General features: G+C 43.7%; 1 protein-coding gene across 5 annotated transcripts in view; it reads left to right on the top strand.

Annotated features, from left to right (window-relative positions):
* The window catches only part of diaph2 (diaphanous-related formin 2), a 940,841-nt gene that overhangs the window by 350,804 nt on the left and 566,832 nt on the right, over nt 1-23,205 (top strand). For all 5 annotated transcript variants that reach the window (XM_085996016.1, XM_085996000.1, XM_085995993.1 and 2 more), the window contains one exon: nt 12,088-12,399. In XM_085996016.1, coding sequence (XP_085852142.1) covers nt 12,088-12,399 — 312 coding nt within the window. The remainder of the gene's footprint in view (nt 1-12,087; nt 12,400-23,205) is intronic.

Below are 23,205 nucleotides of genomic sequence, written 5' to 3'. Positions count from 1 at the left end.
GATCATGGCTGATCATCCAAATTCAGCTTTCTCCCCATACCTCTTGATCCCTTTAGCCTTAAGAAATATATCCAACTCCTCCTTGAATATATTTAATGAATTGGCCTCTACTGCCTTCTGTGGTAGAGAATTCCACAGGTTCACCACTCTCTGGGTGAAGAAATTCCTCCTCATCTCTGTCCTAAATGGCACACCCTTTATCCTTAGACTGTGACCCCTGGTTCTGGACTCCCCGACCATCGGGAACATCCTTCCTGCATCTAGTCTGTCCAGTCCTGTCAGAATTTTATAAGTTTCAATGAGATCCCCTCTCATTCTTCTAAACTCCAGCGAGTACAAGCCCAATCGACCCAATCTCTCCTCATACGTCATTCCTGCCATCCCAGGTATCAGCCTGGTGAATCGTCACTGAACTCCTTCAATGGCAAGAACATCCTTCCTCAGATAAGGCGACCAAAACTGCACACAATACTCAAGGTGTGGTCTCACCAAGGCCCTGTACAACTGCAGCAAGACATCCTTGTTCCTGTACTCAAACCCTCTCGCTACGAAGGCCAACACACCATTTGCCACCTTAACCGCCTGCTGCACCTGCATGCTTACCTTCAGCGAGTGGTGCACAAGGACACCCAGGTCTCGTTGCACTTCCCTTTCTCCCAATCTATTACCATTCAGATTATCTGTCTTCCTGTTTTTGCCACCAAAGTGGATGACCTCACATTTATCCACGTTATATTGCATCTGCCATGCTTCTGCCCAATCACCCAACCCGTCCAAATCACCCTGGAGTTTCTCGGCATCCTCCTCATAGCACACACGCCCACACAGCTTTGTGTCGTCTGCAAATTTGGAGATATTACATCTAGCTCCCTCGTCTAGATCATCATTAATATATATAGTGAATAGCTGGGGTCCAAAGACCGATCCCTGCGGTACCCCACTAGTCACTGCCTGCCACTCGGAAAAAGACCCGTTTATTCCAACTCTTGGCTTTCTGTCTGCCAACCAGTTTTCTATCCAAGTCAATACCTTGCCCCCAATCCCATGTGCCTTAACTTTACACGCTAACCTCTTATGTGGGACCTTATCGAAAGCCTTCTGAAAGTCCAAATATACAACATCCACTGGTTCTCCCTTATCTATTTTACCAGATACATCCTCAAAAAATTCCAGCAATTAGTCAAGCACGATTTACCTTTTGTAAATCCATGTTGACTTTGTCCGATCCTGTCACTGTTTTCCAAGTGCTCAGCTATTACATCCCTTATAATGGACTCTAGCATTTTCCCCACTACCGATGTCAGGCTTACCGGTCTGTAATTCCCCATTTTCTCCCTACCACCTTTTTTGAATAGTGGGGTAACATTAGCTACCCTCCAATCCATGGGTACTGTTCCAGATTCCATCGAATGTTGGAAGATGATCAGCAATGCATCTACTGTTTCTAGGGCCACTTCCTTAAATACCCTAGGATGTAGATTATCATCCCTGGGGATTTATCGGCCTTCAGTCCCATCAATTTCCTTAACACCATTTCCTCACAAATACTGATTTCTTTCAGTTCCTCCCCTTCATCAGACCCTATGTTCCCCGACATCTCTGGGAGGTTATTTGTGTCCTCCTTTGTGAAGACAGAACCAAAATACATATTTAATTGGTCTGCCATTTCTTTGTTACCCATTATAAATTCCCCTGATTCTGACTGCAAGGGACCTACGTTTGACTTCACCAATCTTTTTCTCTTCACATATCTATAAAAGCTTTTACAATCAGTTTTTATGTTCCCTGAAAGCTTACTCTCATATTCTATTTTCCCCTTCTTAATTAATCCCTTTGTCCTCCTTTGTTGAATCCTAAACTGCTCCCAATCCTCAGGTTTACTGCTTTTTCTGGCCAATTTATATGTTCTCTCCTTGGATCTTATGCTATCCCTAATTTCCCTTGTTAGCCACGGTTGAGTCACCTTTTTTGTTTTATTTTTATGCCAAACTGGGATGAACAATTTTTGTAGTTCATCCATGCAGTCTTTGAATGCTTGCCATTGCCAACCCTTTGAGTGACATTCCCCAATCAATCCTACCCAACTCGCGCCTCAGACCATCATAGTTTCCTTTATTTAAATTCAGGACCCTTGTCTCTGAGTCAACTGCTTCATTCTCCATCTTACTGAAGAATTCTATCATATTATGATCGCTCTGACCCAAGGCGCCTCGTACAACAAGGTTGCTAATTAATTCTTTCTCATTACATAATACCCAGTCTAAGATTGCTTGATCTCTGGTTGGTTCCTCGACATATTGGTCCAGGAAACCATCCCGTAAACACTCCAGGAATTCCTCCTCCACAGTATTGTTACTAATTTGGTTAGCCCAATCTATATGTAGATTAAAGTCACCCATGATGACTGCTGTGCCCTTATTGCACGCTTCTTTAATTTCCCTTTTAATGCCATCCCCAACCTCCGCATTACTGTTGGGAGGTCTATATACCACTCCCGCTAACGTTTTCTGCCCCTTGGTATTTCTCAGTTCTACCCATACAGATTCCACATCAGAGCTAATATCCTTCCTTACAATTGTGTTTATCCCTTCTTTAACCAGCAATGCTACCGCACCTCCCTTTCCTTTTTGCCTATCTTTCCTGAATATTGAATACCCCTGGATGTTGAGTTCCCAGCTTTGGCCACCCTGGAGCCATGTTTCCGTAATCCCAATCAAATCATATTCGTTTACCTCTATTTGTGCAGCTAATTCATCCACCTTACTCCGAATGCTCCTTGCATTAAGAGACAAAGTCTTCAGGCTTGTTTTTTTTAACGCTCTTAGACCTATTAGAATTATTATTTACTGTGGCCATGTTTGATTTTAAACCGTTAATTTCTCTGACTGCCACTTTTGTTTTTCTCCTTCCTATCTTTTGCTTTTATCCTTGTTTCCCTTTCCTCTGTCCCCCTGTTCAGGTTCCCAACCCCCTGCCATTTTAGTTTAAACCCTCCCCCATAGCACTAGCAAACACTCCCTCTAGGACATCGGTCCCAGCCCTGCCCAGGTGCAAACCGTCCGGTTTGAACTGGTTCCACCTCCCCCAGATCCCAGGAATTTGAATCCCTCCCCCCTGCACCATTCCTCTAGCCACGTATTCAGCTGAAATATCCTTCTATTTCTACTCTGACTGGCACGTGGCACTGGTAGCAATCCTGAGATTACTACCTTTGAGGTCCTATTTTTTAATTTACCTCCTAACTCCCTATATTCAGCTTTTAGGACCTCATCCCGTTTTTTACCTATATCGTTAGTGCCTTTATGCACCACGACAACTGGCTGTTCACCCTCCCCTTCCAAAATGTTCTGCAGCCGCTCTGAGACATCCTTGACCCTTGCACCAGGAAGGCAACACACCATCCTGGAGTCTCGTTTGACGGCCGCAGAAACGCCTATCTATTCCCCTTACAATAGAATCCCCTATTACGAAAGCTCTCGTGCTCTTTTTCCTCCCGTCCTGTGCAGCAGAGCCACCCCTGGTGCCAGGAAGTTGGCTGCTACTGCCTTCCTCTGATAAGCCACCCCCCCCCCCCTCAGTATCGAAAGCGGTATATCTGTTTGAGGGGGATGTCCACAGGGGACCCCTGCACTACCTGCCTGCGCCGCCTACTATGTCTGTTGGTCACCCCTTCCCTTTCTGCCTGTCCAACCTTTGCCTGCGGTGTGACCAACTGCTCAAATGTGTTATTCATGAATTCCTCAGCATTGCGAATGGTCCAGTATGAATCCAATCGCAGCTCCAGCGCCGCAGTGCGGTCTGCCAGTAGCTGCAGCTGGATACGCTTCCCGCACACATGGTTGTCAGGGACACAAGAAGTGTCCCCGAGTTCCCACATAGCGCAGGAGGAGCATGCCACGAGGACGAACTCTCCTGCCATGACTTACCCTTTAATTAATTGAAATTAAATTAAATTAAATCAAATCAATCCCACCAATTACACTACAGTTAAATGATACACTTAAGGGGCCTGGTTTACCAACAGTCCCCGCTACACCACAGAGACCTTAAACTATAAACCACAGAGTTGAAGTTTATAAAGAGAGAAATACTCACCAACCAATCACTTACCTGCTTCCTGGTGACGTCACACTTTGATTACTTTTTACTTCCCTCCCTCTGAGCTCGGAGACTGGTACGCCTCTCGAGCCTCGCTGCCGCTTCTTTTTACCTCCGGTGCTGCCTCGCTCCAATCGGGTCCGCTATGGGGCCTCTCGAGCCTCGCTGACGCTTTTATTTACCTCCGGTGCTGCTATGCAAAATGGAATGATGAAATTAATATGCAGACTAAATTCTTGACTTCCTCAACTTGAGGGACAAAACAGCTCTGAGCAGAAAATGTTGGGATGTTGACAAAGTCCAAACAAACTCTAAATCTATATTTAGTGCTATTCTGTCCATTTACAACTGTCCAAAAACTGATTCATGAACAGTAGCAAAAAGTGAGGAAAAAAGCTGAGTTTTGCTTAAAGGTGTGAATGAAGAACTTGTGCAGCATTCCACAGTCAAACCAAAAACTGAAAAGTGCCAGGTGTTCGTGAGATTTTTAAGTAGGAAAATCACAAAGTATTACGACAGCACTGATAGAAGTACAAACTACATGGTTTTTTTTGTCAGGGAGCATGGTGTAATGGCCCGTGGAGAGGGCAACTCGGGATCACATTCTTAGCAGGAACCATACCCAGCAGAGTGGGCATGTTCACTTCCTGTGAATAGTGGAGGAGCAGTGCCTGAGGAACCTCGGGTGCAGCAGGGTGTATTGGATTTGGATGTATCGGAGAAAGGCGGGTCACAGACTTTGGTTTTGGATTTAAAGTGAGAACTTTCAAGGGAAAAGGAAGACATTGATTGGAATAGGCGGGAGAAATTATTAATTGGCAAACCATTCAGGAAGGTGGATTGTAAAATAAATGTACTGTTGAAAGGCAAAGGATATTTCTGGAGTGATACAATCTTGGTCTATAAGGATGGCTTGGACCAGTAATAAACAAAAAGGAGCAGGCTTATATAAGCAAAAGGGACAGTGCAAGAATGAGGACTGGGAAGATTGTACAAAGCAACAAAAGATCAGCATAATAAAGAATGCAACAAAAAAAGGATAAAAATCAGCAGATGGTATCATGGGAATTAGCAAAGGTTGGTTAGTAAGTACATAAAGGAGTGGTAAAAGAGGAGGTAGGTCCATTAAAAGGTTTATGTATGATGATAGAGAATAAGGGCAGGGTGTAAGTATTACAGGAATACTTTGCTTCATCTTCACAGTGGAAGAAGATACAACGCCAGTGGTACAGGAAAGGTGAATGAAGGGGAGGTCATGTCTAATTAACCAAAGTGTTTTTGATGGAATTGCTGAGGGGCATTGATGGATATTGTACACATGGATTTTCAGAGGGCATTTGAGGTGATTCAGTACACTGGATTGCTAAAATTGTGGCATGGATAGGAAACTGGTTGAAGGCCAAAATTTTGAATATGAAAGACATCTGATGTGCAGTAAAAAAATATATATAAATAAATAACCTGGATTTGGGAAAGAGGGGAGTACATCAAGTATATAGATAATATTGGGGTAGGAGGTATTGTGAAGCAGAGGAAAAAAATTGCAAAAATGCTTCAATTAAACAAGTGGATAAAACAGTGGCAGATGCAGTTTCAGTGTGAACTAGTACACATTGAGCCTAACAATGCCAAGTGGAAGTATCATCTAAATGGGGAAACAAACAGGTGGGCTCAGATGAAGAAAGAGATTTAGGAGCCTAGGTATATAAATCATTAAAAGCTAAAGAGTGGTTGGGCTTCAATACAGGATATATGAATGGAAGGAAGTACTACTGCAATTGTACGGACTGTTGGTCAGACATTATTTGGTGGCCCATCTTGGAAAGGATATTTTGGCCTTGGAGAAAGTTCAACGACAATTCACCAGGATGATGAAGGCACTGCGTTTTGATGCATGAGTGGTCAACTTGGGTTATAGTACTCGAGATAAGAAGGATAAGACATGATGTGATCGAGGTGTTTAAAATAACAAAGGGAATTAACAAGGTAGATATGAAGTACATTTTCCTTTAGTAGGGGAATTGAAAATGAGACATAATGGGCTAAAATTTTTGGTGGGTAATAACGGCAAACTGACAGTTTTATTACCCCTTTGAAACTGACTGCAACTTCAGGATGCAGTGCTTGCGCATCCTAATGCGGAAATCCTGAATTTGCGGTCAGTCATTCACTGCTCCGACACCGGCTGCGCTGTGCCCCCCCCCAAAAAAAAACATAGCCAGCAATCACTGTAATCAATGAAACTGGCAAAAACTTGGGCTTTTCTGCTGTAATATCGCTGTTTAATACCCAGTTAAAAGTTAGGCCTTGTTGGATTAGATGTAATTGGGGTTTTAACAGCATATTGATTGTGAAACAAATGTTCTGGCTGTTAAAAACAATTTTGTGGACTGTCAAATTTCTCCATTATGATAAATTACAATTTTTAAGAAACTTTTAAAAAAAAAAAAATACATTTTTAAAAAGTTTGTTCATATTTATTTCAAGTTTACCTTTTCCCCATGTGAGAGCCCCCATCTTTGTTTTGCTCTCTAACATTTTTAAAAAGTTAGAATAAAAGCAGCTTCTTCACTTCCTGGTTCCGTCTGTGGGAATTCTGCATTGTGATTGGCTGCTTAGACAGCTTGTTGAAGTCACAGCAGAGCGCTCTCGGAATTCCTCATTATTACACTGAAATCACTTGCATGTTTTCTAAATGATGAGAATCTAGGAAATGTAGAGGAGCAGAGATTTGGGAGTACCAGTTTACAAATCATTAAAAGCTTACCAGACAGGAACAAAAAGCAATCGAAAAGGCTAATGGAATGTCGGCCTTTATCTCAAGGAGGCTGAAATACAAAGTGTTGTGTATGTACCTTTAAGAGAGAACTGCTTTTATACTGTAGTACCAGCAGTGACCACACTTGTATATAAAGCCGTAGCAGGCTTCTGTACTTTCAGTTCCAGCATACCCTCTGTTCAGTAAACACCTCTTATTACCGTTCTCCTGCAGTCCGTGTGTTATTGATACGCGGACACTACAGTGGCGACGAGCAGGTTCAAACTCACCTGCAGTACTGCATCACCTCACGGGGATCCATCCCTGAAAAGAAGCTTCTTGGAGGTTGAAGCCAGAGCAACGGGCGTCGACCATGGGCAACCGCCCAGTGATCCATTGGAGTTCAGAAAATCGCAGGGGAAGCTGTGGAGAGCTGGGCCTGGTTCTCCAGTCAAGGTGTCCCAGCAAATCAGGCTGGTAGCAGGTAGTGCGCTGACCCTTCCCGGACTGCGGTGGGCTAGAGCTCGATCGAGCGGCTCTGTAAGGGGGCCGAGCAGCGTCGTCGGGAAGAAAAAGAGAGAGAGAGAGAGAGAGAGGGTGGAGCGCCGGTGCTCAAGAGTCGGGCAGCGTTGGAAAAAAAATAAAAGGGGGAAGGAAAAGAGACGCGCGGGGCGCCGCCATTACCTGTTCGAACGCTAGGAGCAGCAGGGGGAAGAAGGAAAAGCGCGGGAGGCGCCATTTTAATCCATTGGGGAAGAAGGAAAAGCGCGGGAGGCGCCATTTTAAACCACCCAAGATGCCAAAGAGTGGCAGCATCCCTGCTTTCGATAACGAAATAGAAGACTGGACCACGTATGTGGAAAGAATTGAAGTGTACTGCAAGGCAAATGAGGTGGCCGCTGAAAAGGTGTCGGTATTATTGAATTTGATGGGCGCGAGAACGTACGGCCTATTGCGGAATTTAATTACCCCAGCTAAACCAATGGAGAAAATCTTTGAAGAGATTGTCAACATCTTGCAAGAACATCTAAACCCTACACCGCTGCTGATAGCAGAAAGATTCAAGTTCCATAAACGAAACCAGCACAAAGACGAGAGTAATGCTGACTATCTTACGGAACTACGCAAGTTATCGAAACACTGCCAGTTCGGAGCAGGACTGGCAGATACCTTAAGGGATAAGTTTGTCTGCGGGCTCCAGAGTGAAGGAACCCAGAAACGACTACTTTTGGAAAAGGACCTTACACTAGAAAAGGCTTTCAGCGTTGCAGTATCCTACGAAGCAGCAGCACGGGGAGCTGCGGAAATACAACAGAAACCGCAAGAATATAGCACCAATGAAATAGCATATGGAGCAGAAAAGTGCTATCGCTGCGGCAGAACAACCCATGACCAGAAGGATTGCTGGGCTAAGGACAAAGTATGCAGGCAATGTGGAAAAGTGGGACACATAGCACGAGTCTGCAGGTCGGGAAAGAAAACCAACACTAAAAGAATTACTAAGGAAAAATACAAGAAAGTACAAAAGATGACGGACAGTAGTTCAGAAGAGTGATAATGACTCCGGGAGCAGGAGACTAAGTTGTCTAAAGTTACACAACGTGATCGCAAAGGAGGATCACCGAACCATTTGGGTCACCCTCATGATAGCAGGGTCCCAAGTAAAGATGGAATTGGACACAGGATCAGCCCTAACAGTCATGAATCGACGAGACTACGAGCGGCTATTCTCACACATTCCCTTGAAGGATACGTCCATTGTCTTGAAGACATATACGGGGCAAAAAGTCTACCCCAGAGGAAAAATAAGGGTGCCCGTTAAATACAACGGCAAGGAAACACAGGAACTGTATATATACTACAAGATGGAGGACCACCATTATTGGGACGTGACTGGATCCGAAAAATACAATTGGATTGGCATTCCATTCAGGCGCTAGCTGTGGCTGACAAAAAGGATGACGACGCCACACCTGGACGACTGTCAAAAATTCTAACTGACGCGAAAGAGGTGTTCCAGCAAGGACTTGGGACTCTAAAAGGCGTAACGGCAACGATAAAAATTGAAGATAACGCAAATCCAAATTTTTTTTTAAGGCTAGACCGGTACCGTATGCGATCCGCCCAGCCGTCGAAGCAGAGCTGGAGAGTCTGGAGCGTTCGGGTCCAGCTGTATGGAGCCTTGATCAGACCCCACCTGCAGTACTGAGTTCAGTTTTGGGCACCACACCTCGGGAAGGATATACTGGCATTGGAGGGATGCAGTGCAAATTCATCAGAATGATACTGTGGCGTAGAGGGTTAAATTATGAGGACAGGTTGCATAAACTTGGCTTGTATTCCCTTGACTATAGAAGATAGAGGTGTTTAAAATGTTAAATTGATTTGATAGGGTAGATATGGAGTAACTATTTCCTCTGGTGGGAATCAATAACGAGGGGGCAGAATCTTAAAATTAGAACTCGTCCATTCAGGAGTGAAATCAGGAAGCAATCTTTCACACACAGAGTAATAGAAATCTGAAGCTCAGCTTTCAGGACTGAAATAGATAGATTTTTATCAGGTAAGGGTATCGAGGGATGTGGGGCAAAGGCGTGTAAATGGCGTTGAAGTGCAGATCAGCCAGGATCTAATTGAATGGCAGAGCAGACTTGAGGGGCTGAATGGCCTACTCCTGTTCCTTATGTTTCTATGTTCCTGATGCAAGTAAAGGAGAAGAGAGAGATGAGAATGAAGGGGGCGAGAGAAAAGATCTTTTGCAGACTTGCCAAGAACCATCTGGGTGGCCTCATTAACTTTGTGACAACTGCAATTTTGAGCAGTACATTTTATATTTAATTGCTAGTGAAGTATTTTCTCGTACTCTTGCTTGTGTTTTTTTGAGTAACAAATTTACCCCACTGAGCATAGCGAAACATGCACATGCTTTAAAAGAGATGTGTATGTGTGTTATAATATTTTTCCTTTGCTGATAATATCTAGATAGCTCTGTGGGATATTGTGTGCAGGAAAAGAACAAGTACAAATATGTCTAATGGAGGAAATAACTTGTAATGACAGTCGTTTTGTGGGCGAGACAAGAATCGCTAATTTATATCGTATTAAACCAGTGCCTGAATGATTAAATTCTAATGAAATAGTCCCTGTGCTTTGAACTAAACATCAGTTGATTAGATATGTGGTTGTAAAACTAGAGCCTTTGCCTGTTTTAGTGGATTTTTTTAATGCTTTATCGAGGTTTAGGGTTCCTTATTCCTGATATCTTAACATTTCCTGCATTATAAGTTGGTATTCAGTGTTCTCCCAGACTGAAGCTACATTTCTGACAATTCAACAGTCACACAGAATATACAGGTACATAATCTTTTGCTTTTGGCTTGTCTATCTTTGATTAAAAGTACTGTTGCTGGTTTGCAATAGAAATACTTGCTTGGGGGTTTATTATGTTAATCAGGAGCATAAATGAACACTCTTGGTAATACGTGTTACCAGCAGAATACCTCTAAAACCTGCAATGCAAGATTGACTTGCTCCAGTGTTGACCTCGGCTACAATCAATCAATGTCTGGACATGGTTTGTAATACTTATCAAATGCATGGTACCTGAACTGACACACGCAATCTTTCAAACTTCAATGCACAAGGGAAATTCTTCAAAAAATTAATTTTAAAAACCCTCCACATTGTATTTGGTTGCCTTTAACTAAAATCTTCCCTCTTGCACTTGATGAGAAGTAACATAGTTTAAATAAAACATACACTGTGAAAGCAAGTGAGGAATACACATGAATGTAGATGAATTGACATCTTTTAGATCAAGGGAGCAATTTGAAAAGTGCTAAATAGTGCATCAGCTTTCTACACCCTTGGGCTCTAATTTTGAATGCAACTACCCGAAGAACCATCAGGTGTCATGGAATGTTTTTTTCATTTGCCTTGAAGTGGAATCTAGAAAGACAAAGTCAGACATAAATGACGGCAAGAACAATATCATTACTGAGTTTGCCGGAGTCATAGAAGAAACACCATTCCACGCTTAAGTACCCACAATGACATTCTCTAGTGTTGCCTTATGAGAAAATCCAGTTGAAAAGCAATTGTTACTTTAAACTAATTTTTACTTTTGATCATTAACTAGTAATAACATCCATTTCTTGCATCTAAATCTGTGAACAATTACATTTTCTGCACACTCTTGTTAGCTGAAAGGATAGGAATGATTTGGAATTACTGGATTCCTCTCCTCACAACTGAGTTGGTTAATATCTTTTTTTTTAACAATGTTATCTTACCATTGGGGAGTCAATTATTTTAACTTCTCATAAAAGTCAATGCTTGGCTGGGAAGTGAGTATCGGTATGCTACTCAACTGCCGGGGTCATCACAGTTGAGCACAATCTTATTCTCACCCACAGTCCAGCCATTGCAGCTGAGCCCAGTTCTGACCTTCAAAGTCCATGTGCATTTCCAGTAGAGGCTACAGGGTAATGATTTGGGATCTGGAACTCTGGCTGATTATCCCATGCCATAAGGAGGTACTGAGACCAATTATAATGTCCCTATTGCCATCTGTCTGAAATGAGCAACCTCAGCACAGACTGGGGATCAAATCTTGGGAATTCCTAGTCTGTGATTCACCTACTCACCGAAGAGGCTTCTTGGGCCATTGGCAAAGCACTATAAACTTACTTAAATTCAGGGCTGAAGTAAGAGGAGTGGGGACTTGGCGATCAGTACTTTCATGTAAGTGCAAAGTACTGTCAGTCCAAAGTGAGCTCAGGAGGTAGTTTGTTCCTATTGAACAAGCAAGCTATAGTGCATTGAAAACTAAAATGAATAAATCGGATAAATAGTTACATAAGGAACATTGAATTAATGGGTACTGTTCTCAAGTATGATTTTTGACACTTGGTATATTCCTTTAAGATTCCATTAAAAACAGACACAAAATAGACAGTAACTTCTATCATCATCCACGCACAACTGACTGTCACTCTGCTGGTGTATATGTAATGTTTAAAATATATTAATGCAATATTTTTGCATGAATTTTGAGTGATTGCATAGATAATTGGCCCTGGTGTGTGTGTTCATCCTATATTTGTTTCTCAGTCATTGAAGTGAGCTATGATCTTTAGTGTTTTAGTTGCACATCTTATTTTCATGAGTTTTTACGTGTTTTTACATTGCAGTTTCTGGATGGTAAATATGTTCTTTAATTATTTTTACAGAGGAAAGCAGCACCTGTGGCTTCGAGTGTACCCGCTCCTCCCCCTAGTGGAATTCCAGCCCCGCCTCCTCCTCCTCCACCTCCACCCCCCCCTCCTCCACCCCCCCTTCCAGGTTGTGGACCACCACCTCCTCCACCACTTCCTGGTGGAACCGGGATACCACCACCACCACCCTTTGGGGGCGTGCCTCCTCCACCACCCTTTGGAGGTGCACCCCTTCGTTCTGAAGCTCCTGCACCATTGCCACATGGACTACAGCCTAAAAAACAATACAATCCAGAAACTGCAATGCGAAGAGCTAACTGGTCTAAGGTAAGCATTTGTCAGATGAAATTGTATTTCTTCTTGTGTCAAATACTGTCATGGATGCTTTTGCTTTTTGATGCTAAACAAGTAACCTGTTTCAGGTAGCATTTCTCTCAAAACAACTGTGCTCAAAATTACACTGCACAAAGCTCAAAGCAGACTAGATATGTTACTTAAGTGCTCCAAGTGTAGGGGAAGAAATTGTTCTAAATAATGAAAAACTCTCACTTTCCAGCATGTTTGCTTCTCAATTGGCGGCTTTACTTTCATATGCCTAGGCACCATGCTTTGGAATTCCTTCACTAAACTCTTCTCTCTCCGCCTGTTTCCTCCTTTAAGCATCTTTTAAAAATCCATCTCTTTGACCAAGCTTTTATTCGCATCTTTTAATTTCTCCTCCTCCTTTTGTTCAGTAAGAACACTAGGTTTCGGTATCCTGACAAATTATGTGTCAAATACTTTGGGGCAGGGGAGTGGGATTAATTGAATAGCTCTAACGAAGTGGCGGCACAGGCGCAATGGCCTTTTGCTGTGCTGTATCATTCTATAATTCTCAGAAACCAGACAAATCCTTAACCTCTTTGTTTAAAACCTCACTAAGGAACCATCTGGGGTTTATGCCACACAGTTTAGGTCTAGGAGTGAATGATACTCGAGTTGGCTTGCGGCACCATTTTACGTCGCCCAGTTCAGATTGAATTTGCGTTCACCTTACCTACCCTCAGTTGGGATACCCACACGCTACTGAGTGTATGAATTACCCTTTTCTTGCCAAATCATGAAAGACGAAGTCAGACAACAATTCATGCACTAACAACTATATCTTGACTAGGAGATCATAACTTCAAGTCAAATATTGAATATATGAGCAATTAATAGATATGCGTAGATGCAGTCAGGGTCATTTAGCAGTTTGAATAACATAATTAATGGACAGTTATTTAACAAAATGAGTAACAGTACATCAGTGTATCATTGTAATTCAGCATTAATGGGACGCTGTGTATTAAATTAGAGCTCAGTGTCTGAGACTACTAGAAATGGTGAGGTTAAAGTGGGGTTACATCCTGAGAAGTTAGCAACATTAGGTAACCAGTCTATTGGATAGATTAATGTCTAGATACTGCTGATTAGCCATATTTCCAGAGCTTTTATGGCCTCGTCTTTGAGCAGTGTGGTTGAGTGCATCTCCTTCCTTCTCTGGGAAACAGGAGTTTGCTCCTGGAGTGTTGAGTTCCTGAACCCCTTTGGTGGCGGGGTTATCTGTTCCATTTGAATTTTTAGTTCTGGCTGAGCTTACTTGCGTATGAATGTCTATCTGTCAACTCACCTTTCCATCACCTTCCTTGATCTGAACACTTGCACAGTTCAGTGACACACTTATCTATGCCTGTAACCGGGTGCTGTAGACTTGCATTTTAACTTCTAGAACCTATGACTTGTGTCCTGAAGAGTACCTTGTATTTTTAAAGGTACCTTTTATATACCTGCTAGGTATAGACTACTTACAGAAGAAGACTGAGAATCATCTAACTACAAAGAGAAACTAAGAGAATACAAGAGATAAAGAAAGACTGCTACTCTAAAACTAACTGGAGGGATGCAAAGTGCCTAATTTTTTATACCTTAATTTCAAAGCAGAAGCTTTTAACATTCAACTGACCAATCTGAATGCCGTGTGTGTTCAATCATTTTAGTCAGTATGTTTTCTGCGAAATCTACGCGAGTGAAGCTTGGATTTCCTCAGACTGTCTGACTCCATTTTATAACCCCTCTTACCTAACCATTTTCTACTTCTCAAGGGTCCCACACGAATGTGGGAGAATGTGACATCTTTATGAAAGTGCTTTTCTCTGGGTTTGTGCCTCTTCTAAATGGCTTTCTAACACTGCTAAGGAATGTCTTGTTTGTATACACAAACTTTATAGTTTTTAACTTGGAAGACTTTAAGGATTGATTAGCTGTGAGAACCTTTTGTTAGTTAACAGCCTCACTGTTTGATCAGCCAACTTTCACAGCCATTTCCCAGTATTCCGTTCCACTACTGACTCCATGTTGCTTTAACACTTTTAAGCTAACATTCCATTTGGAGCACATTTCAGCAAGTTTACAGGATAATTTTCCATGTCTGTATTTTTCTGTGCAGCACCTTGGGACAATTTTTTCCTCTGTTAAAGGTGAAATATAAATGCAAGTTGTTTGCTGTTGAATTAGAATGGGAAGATTATGCCATAGCCTTTTGGGAACTTGCTGTTATTGTAGATGGTTCCTTCACTGCCCCCACATAACCAAACTGGAAGAAGCAATAAAGAATTCATATTTATTTTGACTACAACTGTCTTGTAGGCCTAATATTGTTGCGTGACTACTTCAGATACATTCTAGAAACCTGCTTGGACCTTGGAAAATCTTTATATTGGATGAAGCGGTGAAATATCCATCAATGCTATTTGCAATCGAGCCAAGTGAAATCAATGATTTAAAAGGAGTTGAGATACAAAAGCCTCAAATGTGTGTTAATTTGTTGTGTTCATACTGCCCAGTCAAATAGATCAGCACTTTATTATATTTGGTGCTACATAAATTAAGGGAGTTTCAATCTGAATGTGTTTAATTTTTGCTTCGCACTTCTGTTGGATGGATTTTAAAAATCCAACTTGAGTTAGCTGGTTGTATTTTAAAAGCGCGTACTGTATTTTGTGTTGTTGCATTGAATTGCTTTGTCTTTTGCTGACTTGCTAAATAAGTTCAAGGATTAAACAGCTCCTTAATATGGTCTCGGATGGATTTTAAAATCATACCTACTGACATGAATCTTGTCATTCATGGGAAATGACTTATGAAATAATACTGGGTGGCCTGCTGGTGGCGCTGTCCAGGGAGAGTATAAATACTCGGGCTTGGGGCAGCTTGCTGAGGACATTCTTTAACAGGAACTAGTGAAGGACACAACTAGATCTCCATGTTGAAAAACAGTTGATTAAAGCCTTGTTTAATACTCAAACCAAGTGCCCAGTAGTTATCTTGCGTCAATTTAATCAACTGCAACCCGCTCCACGCTCTGAGTGATTTGGAAACAGACAGCTACGATTCAAACTGTAGAAGGGAACTTGGACGTAGTAATCAATCCATCATGGAGAAACTACTCAGACCCGCCCATCTCGACCTGGACCCGAATTCACTTACAGTTGCTAAGGTATGGAAACACTGGTATCATACCTTCAGCAACTTTCTCGGAGTGTGGTGAGAATGTTCCTAATAAGTTAAGAATGCTTGCCAATTATGTATCCCCTCATGTGTTTGACTATATCGAAGACTGTGTAGACTATGACTCCACTATCCAAACACTACAGCAACTATATGTTAAGGCCCCAAACAAAATTTTTGCTCGCATCTGCTGGCCACAACTCGACAACAACCCGGGGTATCACTTGACGAATTCCTTCAAGAGCTTCACAAGCTCAGCAAAGATTGTAACCTCAAAACTGTCTCAGCTGAGCAGTACCAGGAGGAATTAATTCGTGACTCTTTTTTATTAACGGGATTGCTTCTTCCCTCATACGTTGGAAAATAAAACCCTCGGGTTACAAGCTGCCTATAACCAGGCATATTCTCTGGACATAGCTCAAAAAAATTCAGATGCCTATTTTTTTACCATATGCACGAACTGCTGATATCACTTTTAGTGACTCCCCCGGTAAGCCTCAGGCGGAAGCCCTCACTGATGACGACCCTACCCTAGTGGCATCTTGGCAATCTAAAAGTAAGTGTTTCTTCTGTGGAGGTGCATTCCATTATAGGAAATTTTGTCCTGCTTGTAATGCAACCTGCAATCATTGCAGTAAGAAATGTCACTTTTCTAAAGTATGCCGGTCAAGAGCCTCTATTAGTGTTACAGCTGCTATCTATAAAACTGCTCTTCCCCCAAGAGCCACTACTAGTGTTACAGCTGTTTTTCCCCAAAGCCTGTCCCATGCAGCCACGAGGGTTTCGGTAAATGGACACATTTTGAGTGCATTAATTGACTCATGCAGCTCTGACAGCTTCATCAGAGAGTGGGCTGTCAGTAAGTTAAAACTGCGTATTTACCCCTCGGACAGGGAAATTGCAATGGCTCTGACGACACTGACCACCAACTCTTCCGGCTTTCGTCTTGTCGACCTTATTCTCAATGGCCGCACTTATTTTTCCACCTGGCTCGGGGTGCTCAAAAACCTATGCAGTGATGTGCTCCTGGGACAGGATTTCCAGAAACAACACAAAAGACTCACGTTCGAGTTTGGAGGGCCAAAGCCAGAGCTTACTATTTCCAGAGTACTGTTTTGTGCGCTTTCGGCGGCTTCGCTCGACGAGCCCTCCTTTTTTGCCAATCTTTCCCCCCGATGTAAGCCCATAGTCACTAAATCACGACGTTTCAGCCAAGATGATCTATCCTTTATCGAGGCAGAAATCTCTCGCCTTCTAGCTGACGGTATCATTGAGCCATGTTCATCTTCCTGGCGGGCTCAAGTCGTCGTTGTCAAAAATCCTCTGAAGCAACACAAGAAACGTCTTTGCATCAATTACTCGCAAACTATTAACCAGTATACCGACCTGGATGCCTATCCACTACCACGCATCGATGACATGGTCAATAACCTTGCCAACTACAGGGTATTTTCAACTTTTGACTTAGAGGGCATACCATCAAGTACAGTTAAAGGACAAAAAGTATATGGCTTTTGAGGCCAATGGTCGGCTTTACCAGTTTTGTCGCCTTCCATTTGGGGTCACCAATGGGGTGGCCGTCTTACAATGGACAGCCTAGTCAAGCAGGAGAACTTAATTGACACTTTTTCACATCTGGATAATATCACCATTGCTGGTCATGACCAGAAGGAGCATGATGCCAACCTCCAGAAATTTCTTGACGTTCTCTGTCGTCGCAACTTAACTTTAAATGAGTCCAAATCTGTGAAATCAGTACTATCAGTCAACTTCCTTGGCTACTGGGTGGGCAATGGTGTTATCAAACCGGATCCGGAGCGACTTCGTCCGCTTCAGGAGCTCCCTCCCCCTACGAATCTCTGCTCTCTGTCGGGCCCTCGGCATGGTTGCCTATTATGCGAAGTGGATACCCCACTTTTCCGACAAGATCCAGCCCCTGCTTCACGCGAAGTCATTTCCGTTGGACGCCATGGCTATTTCAGCTTTCGCCCTCCTCAAGCAACAACTGGAAAAAGCCACACTTCATTCCATCGATGAAAATCTCCCTTTCGTGGTCGAGTGCGATGCATCGGAGGTGGCGATCTCGGCTACCTTGAATCAAGGCGGTCAAATCATTGCATTTCTGTCCAGAACTTTGCAGGGTACCGAGCTCCGTTATCCTCCTGTCGAAGGAGGCTACAGCTATCATCGAAGCAGTACGTAAATGGAGTCATTTTCTCGCTTGTCGCCATTTCACGCTCATAACTGATCAGCGCTCTGTGGCTTTTATGCTGGATAACCGGAAACGCACTAAGGTCAAGAATAACAAAACACAGCTCTGGAGGATGGAATTGGCCGCCTTTGGCTACACCATACATTATCGACCCGGCAAAGAGAGTATGGCCCCAGATACCCTCACGCGTGCATTCTGCTCTTCCAAGTCAACTTCAACTCCTACGGATCTTCATACTGACTTGTGCCATCCTGGCGTTATCCGTATGTTGCACTTTGTGCGATCTAAAAAATCTCCCATTTTCTACGGAAGACGTGAAAAGAACATGTGCCTTGGCACATTGGATACAAAACTGGCTTAGTGGCAGAAGGCAGAGGGTGATGGTCGAAGGTTGTTTTTGTGACTGGAAGCCTGTGGCCAGTGGGGTACCACAGGGATCGGTGCTGGGTCCCTTGCTGTTTGTGGTCTACATTAATGACTTGGATATGAATGTAAAGGGTATGATCAGTAAGTTCGCGGATGATACAAAAATTGGTAGGGTGGTAAATAGCGAGGAGGGTAGCCTCAGTCTGCAGGACGATATAGATGGGTTGATCAGATGGGCGGAGCAGTGGCAAATGGAATTTAACCCGGAAAAGTGCGAGGTGATGCACTTTGGGGGGACTAACAAGGCAAAGGAATACACAATGAATGGAAAGACCCTAGGCAAGACGGAGGGTCAGAGGGATCTGGGCGTGCAAGTACACAGATCCCTGAAGGCGGCGGAACAGGTGGATAAGGTGGTAAAAAAGGCATATGGGATACTTGCCTTCATTAGCCGAGGCATTGAATATAAGAGCAAGGAGGTTATGATGGAGCTGTATAAAACACTGGTTAGGCCACAGCTGGAATACTGTGTGCAGTTCTGGTCGCCACACTACAGGAAGGATGTGATCGCATTAGAGAGGGTGCAGAGGAGGTTCACCAGGATGTTACCAGGGCTGGAGCGCTTCAGCTATGAAGAGAGACTGGGCAGATTGGGTTTGTTTTCCTTGGAGCAGAGGAGGCTGAGGGGGGACATGATTGAGGTGTACAAAATTATGAGGGGCATAGATAGGATGGATGCTGAGGAGCTTTTTCCCTTAGTAGAGGGGTCAATAACTAGGGGGCATAGATTCAAGGTAAAGGGCGGGAGGTTTAGAGGGGATTTGAGAGAGAACTTTTTCACCCAGAGGGTGGTTGGAGTCTGGAACTCACTGCCTGAAAGGGTTGTGGAGGCAGAAACCCTCAACATTTAAGAAGCATTTGGATGTGCACTTGAAATGCCATAGCATACAAGGCTACGGGCCAAAGGCTGGAATATGGGATTAGATTAGGCAGGGCTTGATGGCCGGCGCGGACACGATGGGCTGAAGGGCCTCTATCCGTGCTGTATTACTCTATGACTCTAACATGCTCCACTTGTAGAATTTGCGCAAAATTAAAACCGCAATTCTTCCATCCGTCGGATAGCTCGCTCATACACGCTACACAGCCTGTGCAGCGACTCAGCATTGACTTTAAAGGGCCATTGCCTGCCTCAATGCAAAACACCTACTTGCTAACTATGGTGGACGAATATTCACGCTTTCCCTTTGCTTCCCCTGTCTCAATTTGCTTACTTCCACCCACAGTGATCACATGCCTCAATCAGGTCTTTTCCCTTTGCGGTATGGCCATTTTCATCCACTCTGATCGGGGTCCCTCCTTCATGTCAAGCAAACTCAAAAGTTATCTTTCCCAACGGGGAATCGCCACAAGTAAAACAACACCGTATCATCCTATTGGAAACTGACAGGTTGAGAGATACAATGCCATCGTTTGGAACGGTGTTCGTCTTGCACTGACACACAACCTATCAGACCAGCAGTGGGAAACTATGCTCCCTGACGCGTTGCATTCCACCAGGTCTCTTCTTTCTACATCCACCAACGCTACTCCTCACGAACGATTCTTCGGGTTCCAGCATCGCTCCACTCATGGGACGTCCCTACCATCGTGGTTGGCAGCTCCTGGCCCCGTGCTGCTCCAAAGATTCGTCCGATCCTCAGAGTGATCCCCTCGTCGACGAAGTGGAACTGATGGATGTCAATCCCACGTACGTGCACATGCTGTACCCTGATGGCCGGGAATCCACAGTGTCACTTCGGGATCTGGCTCCCTGCCCAACTGGTCCCATGGACCGAATCGACAGTGGGATCCATATTAATGACACCGATACCTTGCGCTCCTCTGAGGATGACACCCTACCCGGGACGTCAAGGGAACTGCCAGCTATTCCGCCGGATCAACCCTGGAAACAGCGCGCTCCCCGTGGGATGGCCACCCGAATCCAGGACACCGGTCAGTCACCGACTACTGAGCCAGGTAAAGCCAGCTCTGCGCCGGTGGGAGCCCGCACCCGGAGCCACGATCTCCCCAGTCCCCCTCCGGTCGATCAAGGCGACATGGACTCTGCAGGCCCGCCGGTACGAACCAAGCGACCCAGGGACCGAAGCACGGTCCGAGGAGACATGCCTTCCGGCCTCCAATGGAGATCCAAACAACTGCGCCTATTCTAAGTCCGATTTAATTCGGTCGAAGGAAGCCGCCGGACTTCCAATCTTACAGGTGGGAAGAATGACATGAATCTTGTCATTCGTGGGAAATGACTTATGAAATAATACTGGGTGGCCTGCTGGTGGCGCTGTCCAGGGAGAGTATAAATACTCAGGCTTGGGGCAGCTTGCTGAGGACATTCTTTAACAGGAACTAGTGAAGGACACAACTAGATCTCCATGTTGAAAAACAGTTGATTAAAGCCTTGTTTAATACTCAGACCAAGTGCCAAGTAGTTTTCTTAGGTTACCTACTCTTAACATTTTTTTGATTTTTTTCTCATCCCAGTGGTGACGACATCAGAATTTTTGTTTTTCACTACAAAATCTTGACAAAGAAAACTTGTGTAATGTACATTTTTAAAAACATATTGGACATCAAGTTTATAAACATGTAAGATTCTGAGGGGGATGGACTGGGTAGATGCTGAGAGGTTGTTTCCTCTGGCTGAGGAGTCTCGGACTCGGGGCATAGATTCAGGATAAGGGGTAGGCCATTTAAGACTCAGATGAGGAGTTTGTTCACTCGGTTGTGAATCTTTGGAATTCTCTACCCCAAAGGGTTGTGGATGCTGAGTCATTGTGTATATTCAAGGCTGAGAGAGATGTTTTTGGACTCATGGGGAATTGAGGGATATGGCGATAGGGCGGGGAAAGTGGAGTTGAGGTCGAAGATCAACCATGATCTTATTGGGCCGGATTTTCTGACCCCCACGGGTGTGTACGAGGTGTGTGCGCACTCGTGGGGCCTCAAGTGCCGGTTTCAGGCATGCGAAGCGCATGTGCTAAAACCCGGCACTTGCGACCTGTCAAGAATCCTCTTAACAGATCCCGGGGGAAGGGACTCAGCAGGCAGAGAGTTGCGCTTTCTGCACAACTTCCACCCGCTGAAAACCTTTAAATATCTTACGCTTGGTAAAAGCCTTGGTAAGGCCTGCTTTTACTAGCATAAGAGTTTAAAATAAAAAAATAAAAAATTAAATACAATTTTTCCCCTCATTTATAATTTAAATACATTTTTAAAAAGCCAAGTTTATTTTTAGCCCTGTAAAAAACTTTAATTTTTTCAAAAAATTTAATTTTTGTTTAAAATATTTTAATTTAATGTAATTTTAACTAATTTTAAATACATATTTTATTTTTATTTATTTAACTTTTTAAATGTGATCCCCCCATTCATACTTTTGACAAGCGTCTCTGCAGAGACGCTTGTCAAAAGTGTGAATGGGGATTCCCTTCTTTGTTTCCCCATGGCCCATGTGATCCCAGGGGTGCTTGCGAACCGCATGTGCCCCTGGGATACCTGGGCCTCTGCGCGCACAGACCAGGAGAGGCCCAGGATCTGAAGTATCGGGACCTACGGAGCCAGCAGGTAAGTGTGTAGATTTTTTCCGATCGGTGGCATCCGCACGCAGGAAGCCTCCAATCAGAAAATCCGGCCCATTGAATGGCAGAGTAGGCTTGAGGGGCTGTATGGCCTACTCCTAATCCTAATTCTTATGTTTTTATATGGAACTCAAGTAGAATTATGAAGTCCTGACAGTGGTTACAAGGCAGCAATCTCATCAAGGGCATTGAGACACATTTCCTTTTCAGAATGTAATGTTAGATCACAAAATCAGAATATAGTTTCAGGTGAAGAAAACACTTCTGCTAATTTGATCTCATCCTTTTTGAATATCAACTTTACTATAATCCCATTCTGGCATCTAGCTGTTTCTTAAACAAATTATTAAGTACTGTATACTAGCCTCAACCCGCCTTCCTGGCAACCTGTTTTAGCTGTTGTCATCCTCTCAGCAAAGAAATATTTCAGGTGTCTATCTTCAATTTCCTATCAACCATGAATCTTTGCTCTTTTATCCTACTGCCCTGGCATATCTGAAGATATGAGGGTTTACTTCCTTTGTTCTGATAAATATTTTTCTTACCTCCTACAAGTTCCCCTCTGAGATGTCTTTTCTCAAGGCTGACAAACCCTACCTTACAAGGCATCATTCATTGCCCTTGTCTCTAACACCAGGGATCAGCTTCATTGTACCTCATCGGCACTGCCCTCCTGGGCCTGGATGGCCCACTTATGTTGTGTCCAGAACTGTATGTAGTACTCTAGGTGTGACCTAAACAGGGCACTGTACAGCTTCAGCTTTACCTCTGAGGATTTGAGCACTACTGATTTGCCAATATGAACCAGCATCTTAGTTGCTTTAACTGCTGCCTCACACTGTTTAGATGTGGTGAATCAGTCGTGACCCAATTTCCATAGGATCCTCTGAACTTTCCGCTGGTCTTATTCTATCCCACCCAGGGAGGAAATATACATCCTGTTCTTACTTCCAATATGTACTATCTTTCTGCATTGATCAGCCAAGTTGCAAACATTGTCGATCTCTCTTTGTAAGAGCAATCACAGTCTTTGTTAGCGTTTTATCTGCAAATGTAACCATCTTCCATTAACATTGCAATTTCTGGTCATTTATGTACTCCAGTAGCAGGAAGACTCTCAGCAAGTACACCTGGGATATCTCACTCAGTTCCCCCCTCCACCCCATTGCTAATCTCTGCTTCCTCCCTTTAGCCAGTTAAGAATACTCATCTATGTTTTACTCTTAGTAAATGACCTTGGCTTTTTCCAACCCTGGTAGGTCCGGGGTGACATCCGTGGCATATGGGGACTCCGCATCTGTGTCGATCCCGGCCACCAACAAGATATTCTGTTGATGGGGCTTATTAAGCCCGCCCTGCAAGGTTCCCGGCCAATTAAATAGGAAGCGGGTC

This window comes from Somniosus microcephalus, chromosome 1, assembly GCF_052327205.1.
Source record: "Somniosus microcephalus isolate GS21.2 chromosome 1, FLI_Smic_1.0, whole genome shotgun sequence".
In the NCBI taxonomy this organism is placed as follows: domain Eukaryota; kingdom Metazoa; phylum Chordata; class Chondrichthyes; order Squaliformes; family Somniosidae; genus Somniosus; species Somniosus microcephalus.
This window is presented reverse-complemented; position numbering and strand designations above follow the sequence as displayed.